This window comes from Balaenoptera physalus (assembly GCF_965194825.1).
Source record: "Balaenoptera physalus genome assembly, chromosome: 8".
Lineage (NCBI taxonomy): Eukaryota > Metazoa > Chordata > Mammalia > Artiodactyla > Balaenopteridae > Balaenoptera > Balaenoptera physalus.
In genome coordinates this window covers 82,290,797-82,305,990 of record NC_138887.1, presented here as the reverse complement: position 1 = coordinate 82,305,990, position 15,194 = coordinate 82,290,797, and the positions used below count along the sequence as shown (strand labels likewise).

Genomic DNA, 15,194 nt, shown 5'->3' with positions numbered 1-15,194 from the left:
ATAAAAGGGTCAATCAATCAGAAAGACATAACCATTATAAATATATATGCACCTAATAACAGAGCCCCAAAATACATAAAACAAAAACTGTCAGAATTGAAGGAAGGAACAGACAATTCAACAATAGCTGGAGACTTCAGTACCCCATTTTCAATAATGGATAGAACTAAACTGATCAACAGGAACTGAAAGACTTAAACAACCACATAAACCAAATAGATCTACAGACATTCACAAAACACTCACCCCAACAACAGCAAAACACACATTCTTCTCAAGTCACATGAAATAGTCTCCAAAATAGACCACATGGTAGACCACAAAATAAGCCTAAATACATTTAAAAGGACTGAAGTCAAGTAAAGTATCTTCCCTGATGACAATGTAATGGAATGAAATTAGAAATCAACAACAAAAAATTTGGTGGGAAATTCATAAATAAATGGAAATTAAGCAACACACTTGCAAATAAACAATGGGTCAAAGAAGAAATCACAAGGGAAATCTAAAACAAAAACTGTGAGATGAATGAAAATGAAGATGCAACATACCAAAACTTATGGGAGTCATCTAAAGCAATGCTTATAGAGAAATTTATAGCTGTAGATTCCTAATAAAGAAGAAAGATCTCAAATCAATAACTTAACCTTCCAGTTTAAGACACTGGAAAAAGCAAGGAGACCCAAAACAACCCAAAAACCAAGGAGAAGGAAAGAAACAATAAAGATTAGAGCAGAAGTGAATAAAATAGGGAATAAAAAACAATAGAGAAAAATCAATGAAACTAAAAGTTCTTTGAAAAGCTCAACACAAAAATGAGAAACCTTTAGATAGACTGACCAAGAAAAAAAGAGAGAGAAGACTCATGACATCCCCCAAACCTGCCTGAGCTCTAGCTTCCCACACAGACTGGGGAATGCCATCAGGGGAAAAGCCATATAGATGTGGAACTCACCCAGCGCTAGTTCCTTCTTTTGAGGGCTGACATCACTCCAGTTTTTGGTTTCTCTTAAGTGCCTTCAAATAGTTGTTTGCACTTTATCCAGAGTTTATAATTGTTATTTGAGGAAAGGTTATTCTGATACAAGCTACTCTGGCATTACCAAGAAGTGGAACCTCCAGATGCCCTCTCAAAGAGGAAAGAGTGTGTCTCAAGGGGAGAGTCAGCACAAGAAAAATATTAACATGAACATATTATGTTTAAATCATAGGTTAGACAAGTTCACAAAACCAGCCCACCATTTATGAGCCACCAGAAGACGCCAGCAAAATTCTCTCTAGTTGATGATAAAATGATTCTTAGCAAAAGATGGAGAGGGGTGATTTTTCAAGGCTCCCTTGACTTTCAAACCTGAATGAAATGATGTTTCTGCTTTTGTTATAGGTCTTGCTTTGGCCTCTGCCTGAGTTTGCAATCCATATGGCTATTATAAGATTTCTCTTCTTTTCCTCTATAAGCCCAGAATCAATTAGGAGACTAGGAAGTAATGAAGCTTTTAGAGTATGAAGACAAAGTAATGGAACCATCAAGGAGAGTGTCCCCAAGGACAACCATCACAGGTAGAAGACAGCAGTTGATTCAGACTCCCCAAGTGGTATAGCTCACCTAGATAAGACAAGCTCTAGGAATGATTTCTTTCCTTTTCCCACTCCTATTTGTATCTAAATGGGTTCAAAAATTTTTTAAATGTTTTTTAACATAAAATCATTATGGATGCAGTATAAACACAGAAATAGGTACCCAGAAATTACAAGAAAATGGATAATTGCATATACAAATTTTAAGTTCTATACAAAATTATTTCATAATACTTTTCAATAGAAAGCAAAAAATATTTTCAATAAAAATGCTTTGGGTTAGAAGTTGGCTAGGGTAAGCTATGATTTATTAGATTAACTGGGACAAGGGCTAGGCTCCTAAGGGTTAAGGACAGCTGAGAGGAGATGAAGGTTGGTTGTGTAGGGTGGGAATTTACATTCAAGATAACTATGAGGACATGAAAGAAGAGAAATAGGACAGTAGCGAAGAGGGAAGTAGGACAGTAGGAACACATTACAGATTTCAGGAGACCTAAATATGTCTCAAGTTATCAGTGAAGAAAATGATGCTAGGCAGAAAGAGGTGAAAAATGGGATCACAGGTACTCTATGAACCAGATAATCTCCTTAGAATAACCAATATGGGATCAAACCATAAATCACGAAAAGGTAACCAAAGGGATGCTATTTCTGTGCCAATGGGATGCAGTTTCATCTAAAATCTGACTGGCCTCTTACCACATGAAGGACCCTCCCCACAGACCCTGGGCACTATGCCTCCCTGGGAAGGGTGAGCCGTCCCACTCTGAGAAACATTTCCTCACTAGGCTACCATTTTGTAATGAGAGAAGATATTTCAGCATTTCTGGGGTAGAGAAATGAGTCCTACCTACACCAGGGCCCAGAAGTATGACCCTGAGGGCCTCCATGGGGAAGCTTCAAGAATATGTAAATTCAATTGCATGTATAGGTTCACAGGTGCATTTTCCTGGATGGGGTCGTACAGCTCTCACGTGATACTTCAGAGGTCAGCAGCCAAGCACCACTGATCTAGAACAGGAGTTGGCAAACTTTCGGCAAAGGTCCAAATAATAAATATTCAGGGTTTTGTGGGTTATACCTTTTCTGTCACAACTACTTAACGCTGACATTGTAATGTGACAGCAGCCACAGACAATGAGTAAATGAATGGATGCATCGGCATATTAATAAAACTTGATGTTTAAAAACTAGCTATCGCCAGATTTGACTGGAGGGCCCATCATCATTTGCCCTGATGTAGAAAGACCCTCCTGTGCAGGACTCCCGGGCACTCAGAGGGCACTTCTGTCTTGGTGCACAGCCCCATCCTCCAGATTCCCTGCCATCCACCTTGTTCCTTCCCCCTGGCTCCTCCAGCCATAGCTGGAGGTCTTACGGGATCTTCAAAAGTTGATTCCAGGAATATTAAATGAATGATAAAGGAAATTTAAAAGGAAAAAAGAATTACCTAATTATGTTTTGTTTGTTTCATATTTCCTTGGATGCTACGAGAACATTAGGTGCCCCCAACCATGACCTGATTTTGTTTTGGTGTTTTGGGGGGCATTGCTTATCCCTATTGTATTTAAATAAATATTTGTGTACTTGTTAACATTTTCCTCACCAACTATGTAAGCTACATGAGGGTAGGAAAGATCATCATCTTGGTCACAGCTGTATGTGTCTCCCAGCCTAGGACAAAACCTGACACAAGTACTTAATAAATACTGGTTGAAAGAATGAATACATATATTTTTACATAGTTGTAATTACAGCAGGTACAACTGCTTATCCTCCTTTTTGTAAACATTATATCAAATTTCTACAAGGCTAAATGATTATCATTTTTAATGGGCACATACCAGACCATGGGGCAGACCCACCACAGACTGTTTAAACCCCCCCTTCCTACTGAGCAGTGAACTGAACTGCCTGCAATGATTCATAATTATAAAGCGTGCTGTCAAATGCCTTTTCCACATATTTATAGATCATTCCTTAAATACACTCCTAGGAATCCACCTTGGTCACAGGGTAGGGGCACCTCAAAGGCTAATGAAATACACCACCCCAGAGCTTCAAAAGGACAGTGTCTTGTCACTACCCTCCCCAATGAATGGGGACCCTGGTGTTATCACAACTTCAACATTACATATCGTTGTTTAAAAACCTTTGCCAACGTAATAGTACATTTAAAATGATCCCTCATTGTTTAATTTGCTGATCTTTGATAGCTAATAAAGCTAAAAGGAATTAAAAAGTCCTATTTTGAGACTCTACTTTTTGCTCACTTCAAATAAAAGCTTTTCGTAATCAGAGAAAGGTACCAGGAGCCCCTCAATATACATGGTATCTTGTGATGGTTTTAAAAGAACAGGAGAAAATGCATCTTTTTCCCTTTTTGAAAATGAACTGTGAAGCCTGGCCCATAATTCACCAAGATGCTCCATTTTCTGACAGCTGAGGTGCTTGCGGTGTAGCCCAGCCGAGAGCCCTTTCCAGAACGGGGTCAGGGCCCAAGTGTGCAGTTTGCAAAGCGGAGCCGGTGAGCGGCTGGCTGTGGGGGCCCCTGCGGGCCTCAGCCAGACTCCACACAGTGAACGGGGGGAGCCTGAGCTCCACAGGGGCCCCCATTTCTGCTCACTAGCCCTTCAAGGAAGGTAGCAAGCTGCCTGCTGGAAGGGATTTAGCCAGGAACATGACTGCAATGAATTTAATCATGATTAGACACGGATCTGGCTCAATCCACTTAAAAAAAAAATCTAACAGATACTGACCACTCAAGATGGCATTCAAATTAAGCTCTATGTGAAGGACTAGGCCTGGGAGAAAAATAAACCCAGGGAGCTGAAGAATCTCCTTCCGATATTTTAAAATCAAACCAGAGTACTGTTTTGTAAAAGGTGTATTTTATGTTAAGATTCTTGAAGCAATTCATTTTGACACAGAGCCTACGAAGGGCGAGTCTGCTGCGTGTTCTCTACCCTCCTGCACGTTTCTCATCACCTTCCTTCCCAGGCCCCCGGACCCTCTGCCGGCCTCACACCTCTGAGAGGTCCTCTGCTCTCAGATGCTCCCCGACAGTGTCCGCATCCCGAGCCCTGAACCTCTGACTGCCCTCCTCCTCTAACCCCCAGCCCACGTTCTCTGTCTCCCCTGCTGGGCCAAGGGGAGCTCCTGGAGACAAACACCACAAGCCTGTGTCTGTTTCGCCACAAGGATTAGAAGACCTGGGTTTCAGTTCTCCATCACCTGGGCCAGGGACCAACACTCTGCATCTGCTCCCAGCCCTGAAATGTGCAGCGACAGAAGCACCAGCATAGTCTGCTAAAGCTGACGCCCAGGATAAACGAGACCATGGAAGACAGGCAGCAGCTGTACTGGAGGCAGCCCTGGAACGGAGCTGAGTCCACCAGGGTTGATGGTAGACTACCAACACAACTGTTATGGGCCCTGGACGAGGAGGACACTTCAACACCTCTGGTCTCTGTGTCCTGTCTGCAAAATGACAAATGACAGGGTTGGATTCCCTGAGCTCTGACATTCTGGTATTCCACATATGCCATTCAAATGTACTTTTTTTTAAAAAATAATTTTATTTATTTATTTTTTGCTGCATTGGGTCTTCGTTGCTGCGCACGGGCTTTCTCTAGTTGCAGCGAGCGGGGGCTACTCTTCGTTGTGGCGTGTGGTCTTCTCATTGCAGTGGCTTCCCTTGTTGCGGAGCATGGGCTCTAGGCACGCAGGCTTCCGTAGTTGTGGCACATGGGCTCAGTAGTTGTGGCTCGCGGGCTCTAGAGCGCAGGTTAAGTAGTTGTGGCGCACGGGCTTAGTTGCTCCGCGGCATGTGGGATCTTCCCAGACCAGGGATCAAACCCGTGTCCCCTGCATTGGCAGGCGATTTCTTAACCACCGCGCCACCAGGGAAGCCCCAAATGTATTTTTATAACTTTATCTCCCTTGGTATGTAGTGCAATTTAGGACAGCAGAAGCACTCAATTGTGCACAAACTAAATTAACATAAAGTCCAAATCACAGTGAAAAACACTCCAAAGGTGTGTAATAACAGAGCTAGGGCTTATGTATGTGCATGTGTGTATGTTTAGAACGTACCACCACCAGTTACAGATACAAGCACTTGGCATCCTTAGGTTATTGATGCACTTCTATGTGACAATTATTTACCTCCTATTTCCTTCTAAAAATCCTCAGGAAGCTACTAACTTCTAATTCCAATGTTGCCCACCACTAGGGTTCAGCTGGAAGAGTCCCTGACTAGCCACCGTGTGCAAATGTCAAGTTCAATTTTTCTAGTCTCAGGCTCGCTGGTGAAATGTACATGCTTTAGCTCACGTGAAAACACCAAGAGGTCTTAGAGATCATCTGCTCCACCTGTAGGAAAACTAGACTAAGAGTGGGACTTCAAAGCTGAGATTCTAGGAAAAATATCTAGCAGCAGCAGGCATGAAGACCTGCAGGCATTTTGTCCTAGACAATTTTGCAAATGGGGTGTGGGCGGAGGTAGGGGTAGGACGGGCGATGGCCATGAGTTGGGCGTCCTGAGCCTCTAGGAGGCCCGGCTCACACAGGCAGCTCTTCAGGCAGGCTTGGGTCTCGGGTGGGGTCAGTCGGTGCTCTGCCCTCTGGCCCTTCCAGGGAGAGGGTGACCTCCAGCTGGAGGGAACGGCCAAACTATTGTTTGCAGCTTTGCAGGAAGCTGTTTGAAAGGGTCATTGAAAAATGATCTTACTAAATCAAGCTGTAGCAATATTTTTATTTCCTTTCATGCAATGCCGTGTTTAAAGGCATTAGATGGGGTCTGTTTATAAAGCCTGGGAAACAAGCCTATGTGACTTAAGTTCAGAAAAACAAAAGCATCCTGCTCTTAAAGCACAGAGAACAGAGAGAGTAGGATGGCATGCATCTGTCTCAGAGCAAACCTTTGCTCTTGGTGTCTAATGGATATCTGATCAAAAAATCACATCAAGGGCTTCCCTGGTGGCGCAGTGGTTGAGAATCTGCCTGCCAATGCAGGGGACACGGGTTCGAGCCCTGGTCTGGGAAGATCCCACATGCCGCAGAGCAACTAAGCCCGTGCGCCACAACTACTGAACCTGCGCGTCTGGAGCCTGTGCTCCGCAACAAGAGAGGCCGCGATAGTGAGAGGCCCGTGCACCGCGATGAAGAGTGGCCCCCACTTGCCACAACTAGAGAAAGCCCTTGCACAGAAACGAAGACCCAACACAGCCATAAATAAATAAATAAATAAAATTAAAAAAAAAAAAATAGCACATCAAATCCAAAACACTTTTTCAAGGAAATGTCACATATCCTGACATTTATGCATAATAAGCCATCTTCTCAAGGTTCTAACAGATTTTTAGAAAAAGAAGCAATTATTAATTGTATGGTTTATACCATTTTTTAAATAAATGACAAATCACTGTCACTTGTCTGGGAAATGGCTTTATGTGGTGTTGGTGGAGGAGAGAAATTCAGACTTGACCTCCCAGGTGTCCCCAGTCTCCACCCCAATCAATGGCACCTGAATTAAAACAAAGAGCATTTGAAGAGGTAAAAACTGGGACTCTACTGATCTATGTATGGGGTTCACTGGGCAGGTGTTCACCATTCTCCTCTCCCTGCAGGTGAAACACAGAAGCCCCCAAACCAGTAAGGATCACTGGAGCGAGGGGCAGAGAAAAATTTAGAAACCAGAGCATGAAAAGGAGAATCTTCCCCTCTTCACAGTGTGATCAAGGATCAATTGTGAAACCCAAGACTTTTTAAAGACTTTTAGACGAAGACACCACAGAAGGAATAGAAAGCAGTTTTATGAGTAACGAAAGGGGCCCAGGCCTCTGAGAAATGCCCTCTGCCAGGTCCAACAGCCAAACAGAGGCGAGGTTGGGAGGGGACCCTGGCTCTTCTACAACAGACTCTGTGCACTGCAGAAACTGAGAAAGCCTTGGCACTTCCAAAAATGGACAGGCTCTCTACCTAAAGCCAAGGAAAGTACAAGTCAGGCAAATGGCTGGTAATTTTTAACTAAAACGCTAAGATCATAATAACAATGTCTAATATTAGGGAGAAAAAGCACTAAAAGTCTTATTGTCTAGGAGACTCCAAAACACTGCTGCTGCTTTTTAGCCTTTTATATTACGTTTTACATAATTTAAATATTTTACTGGTCAGGTTTAACCTACAAGTAGCTGTGAGGGAAATGACCCCTTCAGAATAGCTTCCTTCTTGTAAGAGAAAGACCATCTGTCTAGAAGTGATCAGTCCTACCATGGTGGGACCTCAGGAGTTCAGTAATTGCAAAACCCAAAAGCACGGTGCCATTTGAAGCCCGGCTGCAAAGACAGTTAAAGAGGTGTGAGGTTTGCAGGATGTGTGTTTAACTGAGGTCATTCTTGCTGGCTCTACCTATTAAATTAAATGAGACTATTTTCTTAATGAAAGGAAGAAGCAGACAAACTAAAGATAAAATCTGGGTTCTTACCAAATATCATACGGTATCACTTATATGTGGAATCTAAAAAATGATACAAATTAACTTATTTATAAAACAGAAACAGGGCTTCCCTGGTGGCACAGTGGTTAAGAATCTGCCTGCCAATGCAGGGGACACGGGTTCGAGCCCTGGTCTGGGAAGATCCCACATGCCGCGGAGCAACTAAGCCCGTGAGCCACAACTACTCAGCCTGCACGTCTGGAGCCTGTGCTCCACAACGGGAGAGGCCACGACGGTGAGAGGCCCGTGCACTGCGATGAAGAGTGGCCCCCACTCGCCGCAACTGGAGAAAGCCCTCACACAGAAACAAAGACCCAACACAGTCAAAAATAAATAAATTAATTAATTAAAAAACAACAACAACAACAAAAAAAAAAACCCCAAAAAACAGAAACAGACTCACAGACATATGGTTACCAAAGTGGAAGAGGGGGGATGGATAAATTAGGAGTTTGAGATTAACAGATACACACTACTATATATAAAATAGATAATCAACAAGGACCTACTATATAGCACAGGGAACTATATTCAATATCTTGTATAATCTATAATGGAAAAGTCTGAAAAAGAATAGGTATATATATATATATATATATATATATATATATATATATATATATATATATGAATAACTGAATCATTTTGCTGTACACCTGAAATTAACACAACAGTGTAAGTCAACTATACTTCAATTAAAAAAAAAAAAAAAAGAATGGAAAAAACCAAAAAAAATCCAAGAAAACAAAAAAACTGGGTTCTTACAAATAGACTTATGGTGTTTACTTCACTTTTGGTGTGAAAAAAAGGAGCTTGATTGGCCACAAAAGCAAAAAGCTGACACCTCAGAGGTTCTCTGTGAAGATGGACCAGTGATGGTGATAGTAAGTGTTACTCCTCAGGAGGACTTCTTGGACTTTGGTGCACAAGAATCACCTGGGGTCTTGTGAGAATGCAAACTGAATCAGGAGGTCTGGGTAGGGCCTGAGATTCTGCGTTTCTAACAAGCTTACAATGCTACTGGTCTGCAGACCACACTTTGAGTAGCAAAGCTCTACGGTCTATGAAGATCTTTCCTTGTGGTTCTTCAACTGGTCAGGGTGGATGAGAATTGAGGAGTAAAACAATTACCTGTAGTGAACACTGAGAAGAGAATTGGTTTTGGAGGAGTAACTTTTTAAAAGTTTCAAAAACATACCAAGAATCTTCATATATAATAACCTGGACTTAGTATGTTTTCATGGTTGGATTAAAGAATCACAATGAGTAATTAAGAATTAATATGAGTGGAGTGCTTTGGCATTTAGAAAGCCCATCCACTGCACCGACTCATTTGGTTCTCATGTCACCTCTCTGAGGTCAGGCAGGCAGCCCCACCCTTGTTCTACCTGTGTTGCCAATGAGGCTGGAGGGACGTTAAATTGAGAGCCAGAGCTCAGACACCTCCCCCTCCCCCCCCCACTGCTTGGTGCTTAAAGACTTTATTTGCTTTAGTGCCAACCAGCAGATGGACCACTAATCCAAACATTTTAAATTCTATAAATAAGATAATGTTGTTTGGGTACTTACCTCTCTAACCATTTTCTTCTACGTTAACCTTATAGATTCGAATTAACACCCATAGCCACATACTGCGGAAGAGTCCTGAGCCACCCAGGGGAGCAGCTTGGTATGAGTTGGGAGGCCCGTGGGGTGGCACTTGGGCCTCCTCGGCACCTGCCCAGCCTGCTTTTTGGAGCCCACCACACAGAACTTGAACCCATAACTGGCAAAAGATCACTAGCTGAGTACTTGACTTGAACGTAGAAAACCGAGACACACTGGATAGCTCCTTCCAGGGCTTAGGTGGGAGGGAGTTTCCCAGTCCTCAGAAGTAGTCCCCACAGGGGCTCAAACTCATGAACTAGCCTATTAAACAGAAAAAGCATTGGTTTTGGAAATGAAACTACGGGGCTCAAACCCTTACTCTGCCGCTTAGGTAATTTTCCTCTGGCAAGTTCCCTAACCTCGCTGCCTCAATTCTACCATCCATAAGCCCAGAAAAGAACACACACAAGCAGAGATGGAGGGAAGCACAGCATCTGGCATGTGGGCGGCGTCCAGTGTGCGGTATTTCCAGGCACAGAAAGCCTGCTCCAGAGCTTGGCCCACAGCAGGGCGAGCCTCTGCTTTCACTCAACTCTGAAAGAGCCAAGCAAGGAAGAGTTTGCAAGTGTTAATGGCCTATGAGCAATGTGGGGCGTTTTGATTAAAATTTTGCAAGGTTCACTGACTGTTAAGAACACAAAATAACAGACCAACTCTGCTATAAGTGCTGTCTCTGGTGACAGGGAGTTGAGTTTTTCCTGTGTGTGGCACTCTGCCCTAAGTTTGTAAATCTGGGGTAAGAGGAACAAAATATTTACCTTTTCCAGGGCCTCTCTGTCAAGTAGTTCTTGCACAGCTAGCAGCTTGATGCTGTAAGAAAAAATTAAAACCACACTTGAAAACAAAACATTTTATATCACCAAGCATCAGACAAGTCACAGGAACAAAAGTCTGAAATTTTAGCCTGCATTTCTGCATCACCTCCCACCTCAAGGTAACCTTTGGTTTGAACTGAAATGACCATTTCAGAACTATTAAAAATGCTTCTAAGTTGTAAAAGTGATTTTACCATGTGATCCAGCAATTCTACTTCCGGGCATATACCCAGAAGAGTTGAAAACAGGGACTCAAGCAGATATCTGTACACCCATGTTCATGGCAGCATTGTTCACAACAGCCAAAAGGTGAAAACAACTTAAATGTCCATCTGTGGATGAATGGATAAACAAAATATGGTACACATTTTATATATGATGAAATATTATTCAGCCTTAAAAAGAAGGAACTTCTGGCACATGCTACGACACAGAGGAAACTTGAAGGCATTATGCTAAATGAAATAAGCCAGACACAGAAGGGCAAATATTATATTGACTCCACTTATATGAAGTCCCTAGACTAGTCAAACACAAAGAGACAGATAGTAGAATAGTGGCTGTCAGGGGCTGTGGGAGGGAGGAATGGGGAGTTATTATTTAACGGGTACAGAGTTCCTGTTTGGGAAAATATTCCGTAGATGGTGGTGATGGTAGCACAACAATGTGAATGTACTTAATGTCACTGAATTGTATACTTACTAATGGTTGAAATAGTAAATTTTATGTTACGTACATTTCACCACAAAAATTTCTAAAAATAATTGATAGTTGCTTATGTAAGCAACCTGAATAAATTCAGAGGAATGTAAAGAAGAAAATAGTTGCCCATGTTCAGCATTAATCTTCCCTTGATGTCCCTTTGATGAGAACAAATAGCTAAAATCACTCCTTATGAAGAGGGCCTGCTCAGCTGCTCATTTGTTACCGTACATGGATTGAGCCCTACTGTGTGCAGGTAGTCGAGGGCACCTGATGACTATGACCTGCTCCCTGCCCACGAGGAGCTCACAGCCTCTCGGAGGCCACAGTCAGAGCAGAAGAGGACCAGTAGGGTGCCGCGTGGACTGTCTGGGGCACAGAGGGGAGCCCAGCCCGGCCAAGGTCAGAGGTGGCTTCCTGCAGGAGGGACCGGGTTAGCCTTGCCAGGGGAGGGGGCTGGGGAGAAAGGTGACCCGCAGGGAGACAGCGGGGGCAAAGGCACCAAGGGGAGAGAAAGGGCTCTAGTGTACACAGCTCATCAGTTTCCAGTTTAGGGGCCAGAGTCCAGACTGCAGCCAGCAGCTGAAGTGAGAGAATTCAGACGTGGGAGCAGGTTTTACAGGGGAGGTATTTTCCCTTTTGTGACACGTTGCTTTTGAAGTGTTTGTGGACGCAGTGAGCAGGCGGCCAAGGCTGGACAGGCCAGCACGCAGGAGGAAGCGGGAGCTCAGCGAGACTGTTTAGGGGGTGGGTCAGCTGTCGATGGTGTTATCGTGCTCCTTCCCCACCCAGCTAATCTGCCTGTGGTCACTGGTCACTGCGTCCCCACCAACCTGCACAGGTTCTCTGGAGCAGAAATGGGCCCCGCCTGTACCACACACCTCCATCAAAAGGGGTTATGCCCGTGATAAGGTTCACCTCCATCTACAGAATTCTTCATAATCTCTCTGCACAACTAAGCAAGCACTGTCCAACCAAATGCAAAGGTTTACTTTAAAGCAACTTCAGCAAGTGCAATAAAGGTTTTCAAGGCCTACAAGAAACCACCACCACTACCAACAACAATTTAGCAGGCATCAGGGCTAATGGACAGGACCCTGGGCATTCCCTCTGCTCCAATCACTGACTTTCCTTCGTCTCTTGGACGGGTTTGCTTTTGTTGTTTCTCTGGCTTGGAACAGTCTTCTCCAAGATCTTGACAACACCGATTGCATGCCATTGCATCGTTTCAGTCTAAGTGCAAATGCTGTCTCTTCCAAGCAGCATCCCATGTCACCAGGTTCGTTTTTGTTGTTTTTTTTTTTTTTTTTCAGTGCACTTACTGGTACCTTAAAACATTTGTTAGGGTGCTTTTGTCTGTTTCCTCCCAACCAGCACTGGAAGCTCTTTGACGCTGGGAGCTCAAGGGTCTTCTCACTACATCTGCAGTGTCTATAACTGACAGAGGAAGGACAGTCAGGAATATTTACTGGCCGCCAGGCAGGGCCCAGGGGCTTAGAGGCCAAGTCGCTATCAGTGTGGACAGCTAAAATCACTGGCAAAGCCTCAGTTTCTCCACCTGAAAAGGAAGGCCTCCAATGAGATGACTGTGTGTGTTTTCCCCAGGGTGAACGGTGCCACGTGCATTTGTAGAAATGTCTGCCAGGACGTGTCTGGTGGCAGGTCAAAGCTACTGGCTACTTCTCAGTGCACCCTGATTCCCTATGCACACCTCTAGATTCCAGGTTATCAATTTGGACAGCAAGTTATAGGCTAAGGAGACTCCAGTTGTAGACCAAGTTTCAGAAGCTTAAACTACTTCTGAAATAACCACTGGAAAATATTTTTACTGGAGGAATTTTTAAAATAGTCTCTCATTCCTGCCCTTCTCTATGGTCATGAAGTCCAGTTCAGGATCAGGTATCAGATATCGACAGGTTAGAGAAAAGGTTTATACACTGTTTATACACTCAACTCTCTTCTTCTCCCTATTCACAAAGATACTACATTCAAACCACTGTACAACATGATCTGAAAACTGACAGTTTGAGGCTTTGAATGAAGACGAAATTAAAACAACTTCAGTTGACACTTCTTAGTCAAAACCTGAAGGATGTTAGTCCCTGCTCTCACCAGTTTACTTTCCTCTTGAACGGGAATGGCAAATACTTGGCATGTACACTCTCCAACCCTCTTCACCTCTTTCCACGGAACTCATCCCCTTTTAACTTAGATACAGCTTCAGAATCTTTCTGAACTCTCCAGTGAACCACAACCTATCTACTGAAGTTGACATGTGAGATTAAACCAATTTAACTACTGCTCTAAAACCAATACCAAATAGGATTCATGTATTGAGTAGGGGCAGAAAAAAAACAGAAACTTTTTCACACTACTAAAACCCAGCAACACAAAGGAGAAAAGATGGAAAAGATGGAGAAAAGAGGATAGGACACTCAAATCTAGATGGTTTGAGTTTCAAAATGGAAACAATACATGTTAATCAGAAGTTACTGCAACAGCTGCTCATAACATTGGATTTCTTCAGGAAGTTGTGTTTTTTCCTCCTTAGAGCTATAATCTTTAAGAGTATTCGAGATGTTTCCTGTTATATAGCTATCCTACTGTCAGCTCTTACCTTATCGGAAACTCTTCAAGTCTGGAGTATTTATTTCAGTACTGATGGTATCAGATTCTTCTAGAGCATCAGATACTCCCTGGGAGGAAATTTCACACACACGAAGATGTAATGGGCCCGTTTACCAAATCCTCCATTCGACACCTCTAACTTCTTACCCTGGAAGGGAATCTCATCTCTCAGTTTCGACTTTGCTCCCCTTTCCCTCCCTTCCTTTCTCCATTTCTCCCTCCTTCCTTCCCTCTTTCTGTCCTTCTGCTAATTCCACAAATATATACTGGCACCAGGCACCAGGAAAACAAAGATGAATGCAATATGGTCCCTGCCCTCAAAGGGCTCACAGGGGCTAGGATGTTGCTAGGGCACAAGCCCAGGGAGGTATGTCTCTCTGAGACTCTCCTGGGTTCCAACGTGGACCAGCAGAGCTGAGCGAAACAGGGCATGTCTCTCGGGTGGCCTGGTGCTTGGTCAGCATCCTCTGAAAACAGCAGGGCTCCCATCAGATGGGAGCTGCAATTTCTTTTTCGCACTTGACTTTGAGAAGAGAGGCAAATCACACAAAAGCAGCTGACAGCCGTGATTTATTTAGAAAAATGGCCATTTCACGGCCAAGTTCTGAAGTCAAGATGGGCAACACTTAGAAGGACCTAGAATGCATGCAATTAATGTTTGCTAAGTAAGCTACAAGGAGGTGAGGCGCTTGAGGGCAGATGTCTTATTCAGCTGGATAGTGGCTGGCACAGTGAGGTCTGTAACGGGGTTTGAAGTGGTGATGGGGAAGGTGCCAGGCAGACACTGACAGCAGGGAAGAAAAGCAGCAAAGTTAAAGAGACCGAAGACGGAGGGCACCCCTGCCGCCTGGAGGTGGCTTACAGCTGCAGACTGAATGATCCTCAGTGACCCCTGAAAAGACGGATAAAATGTAACTCTCTGGGTGTAGCAAAAGCACTTAAAGGGTAAACTCCCAACTACACAGAAACTCACGCTTCCAGAACAGCTTATGAGCTACAGGGCACCAGAATCAAGAATTCACTCTCGCTCCCTTTCTCTGAGGATTCTGGCACTTTGAGTTTCCACTGCATTTATTATAGTATAGCGCATGAGATACAGCAGATTTCAATAAATGCAGAAAGGGTGCGATACAATGGAGCCACGCATTCACTGCACAGATAAGATGTTTAAGGGATACGTATTACGTACCAGGCACTACTGGACGCTGAGGATACAATGATGTACAACGATACAATGATACAACGCAGCCTCTGCCTTCAAACTTCTGAGTGTAAGGGAGGAACCAGGTAAGTAATACACCAGCCACGTGAGGAGCGCTCTCTAG

General features: G+C 43.7%; 1 protein-coding gene across 1 annotated transcript in view; it reads right to left on the bottom strand.

Annotated features, from left to right (window-relative positions):
* EEPD1 (endonuclease/exonuclease/phosphatase family domain containing 1) overlaps window positions 1-15,194 on the bottom strand; it is a 115,755-nt gene that overhangs the window by 30,803 nt on the left and 69,758 nt on the right. The window contains exon 3 of the mRNA XM_082471888.1: window positions 10,483-10,534. Coding sequence (XP_082328014.1) covers window positions 10,483-10,534 — 52 coding nt within the window. The remainder of the gene's footprint in view (window positions 1-10,482; window positions 10,535-15,194) is intronic.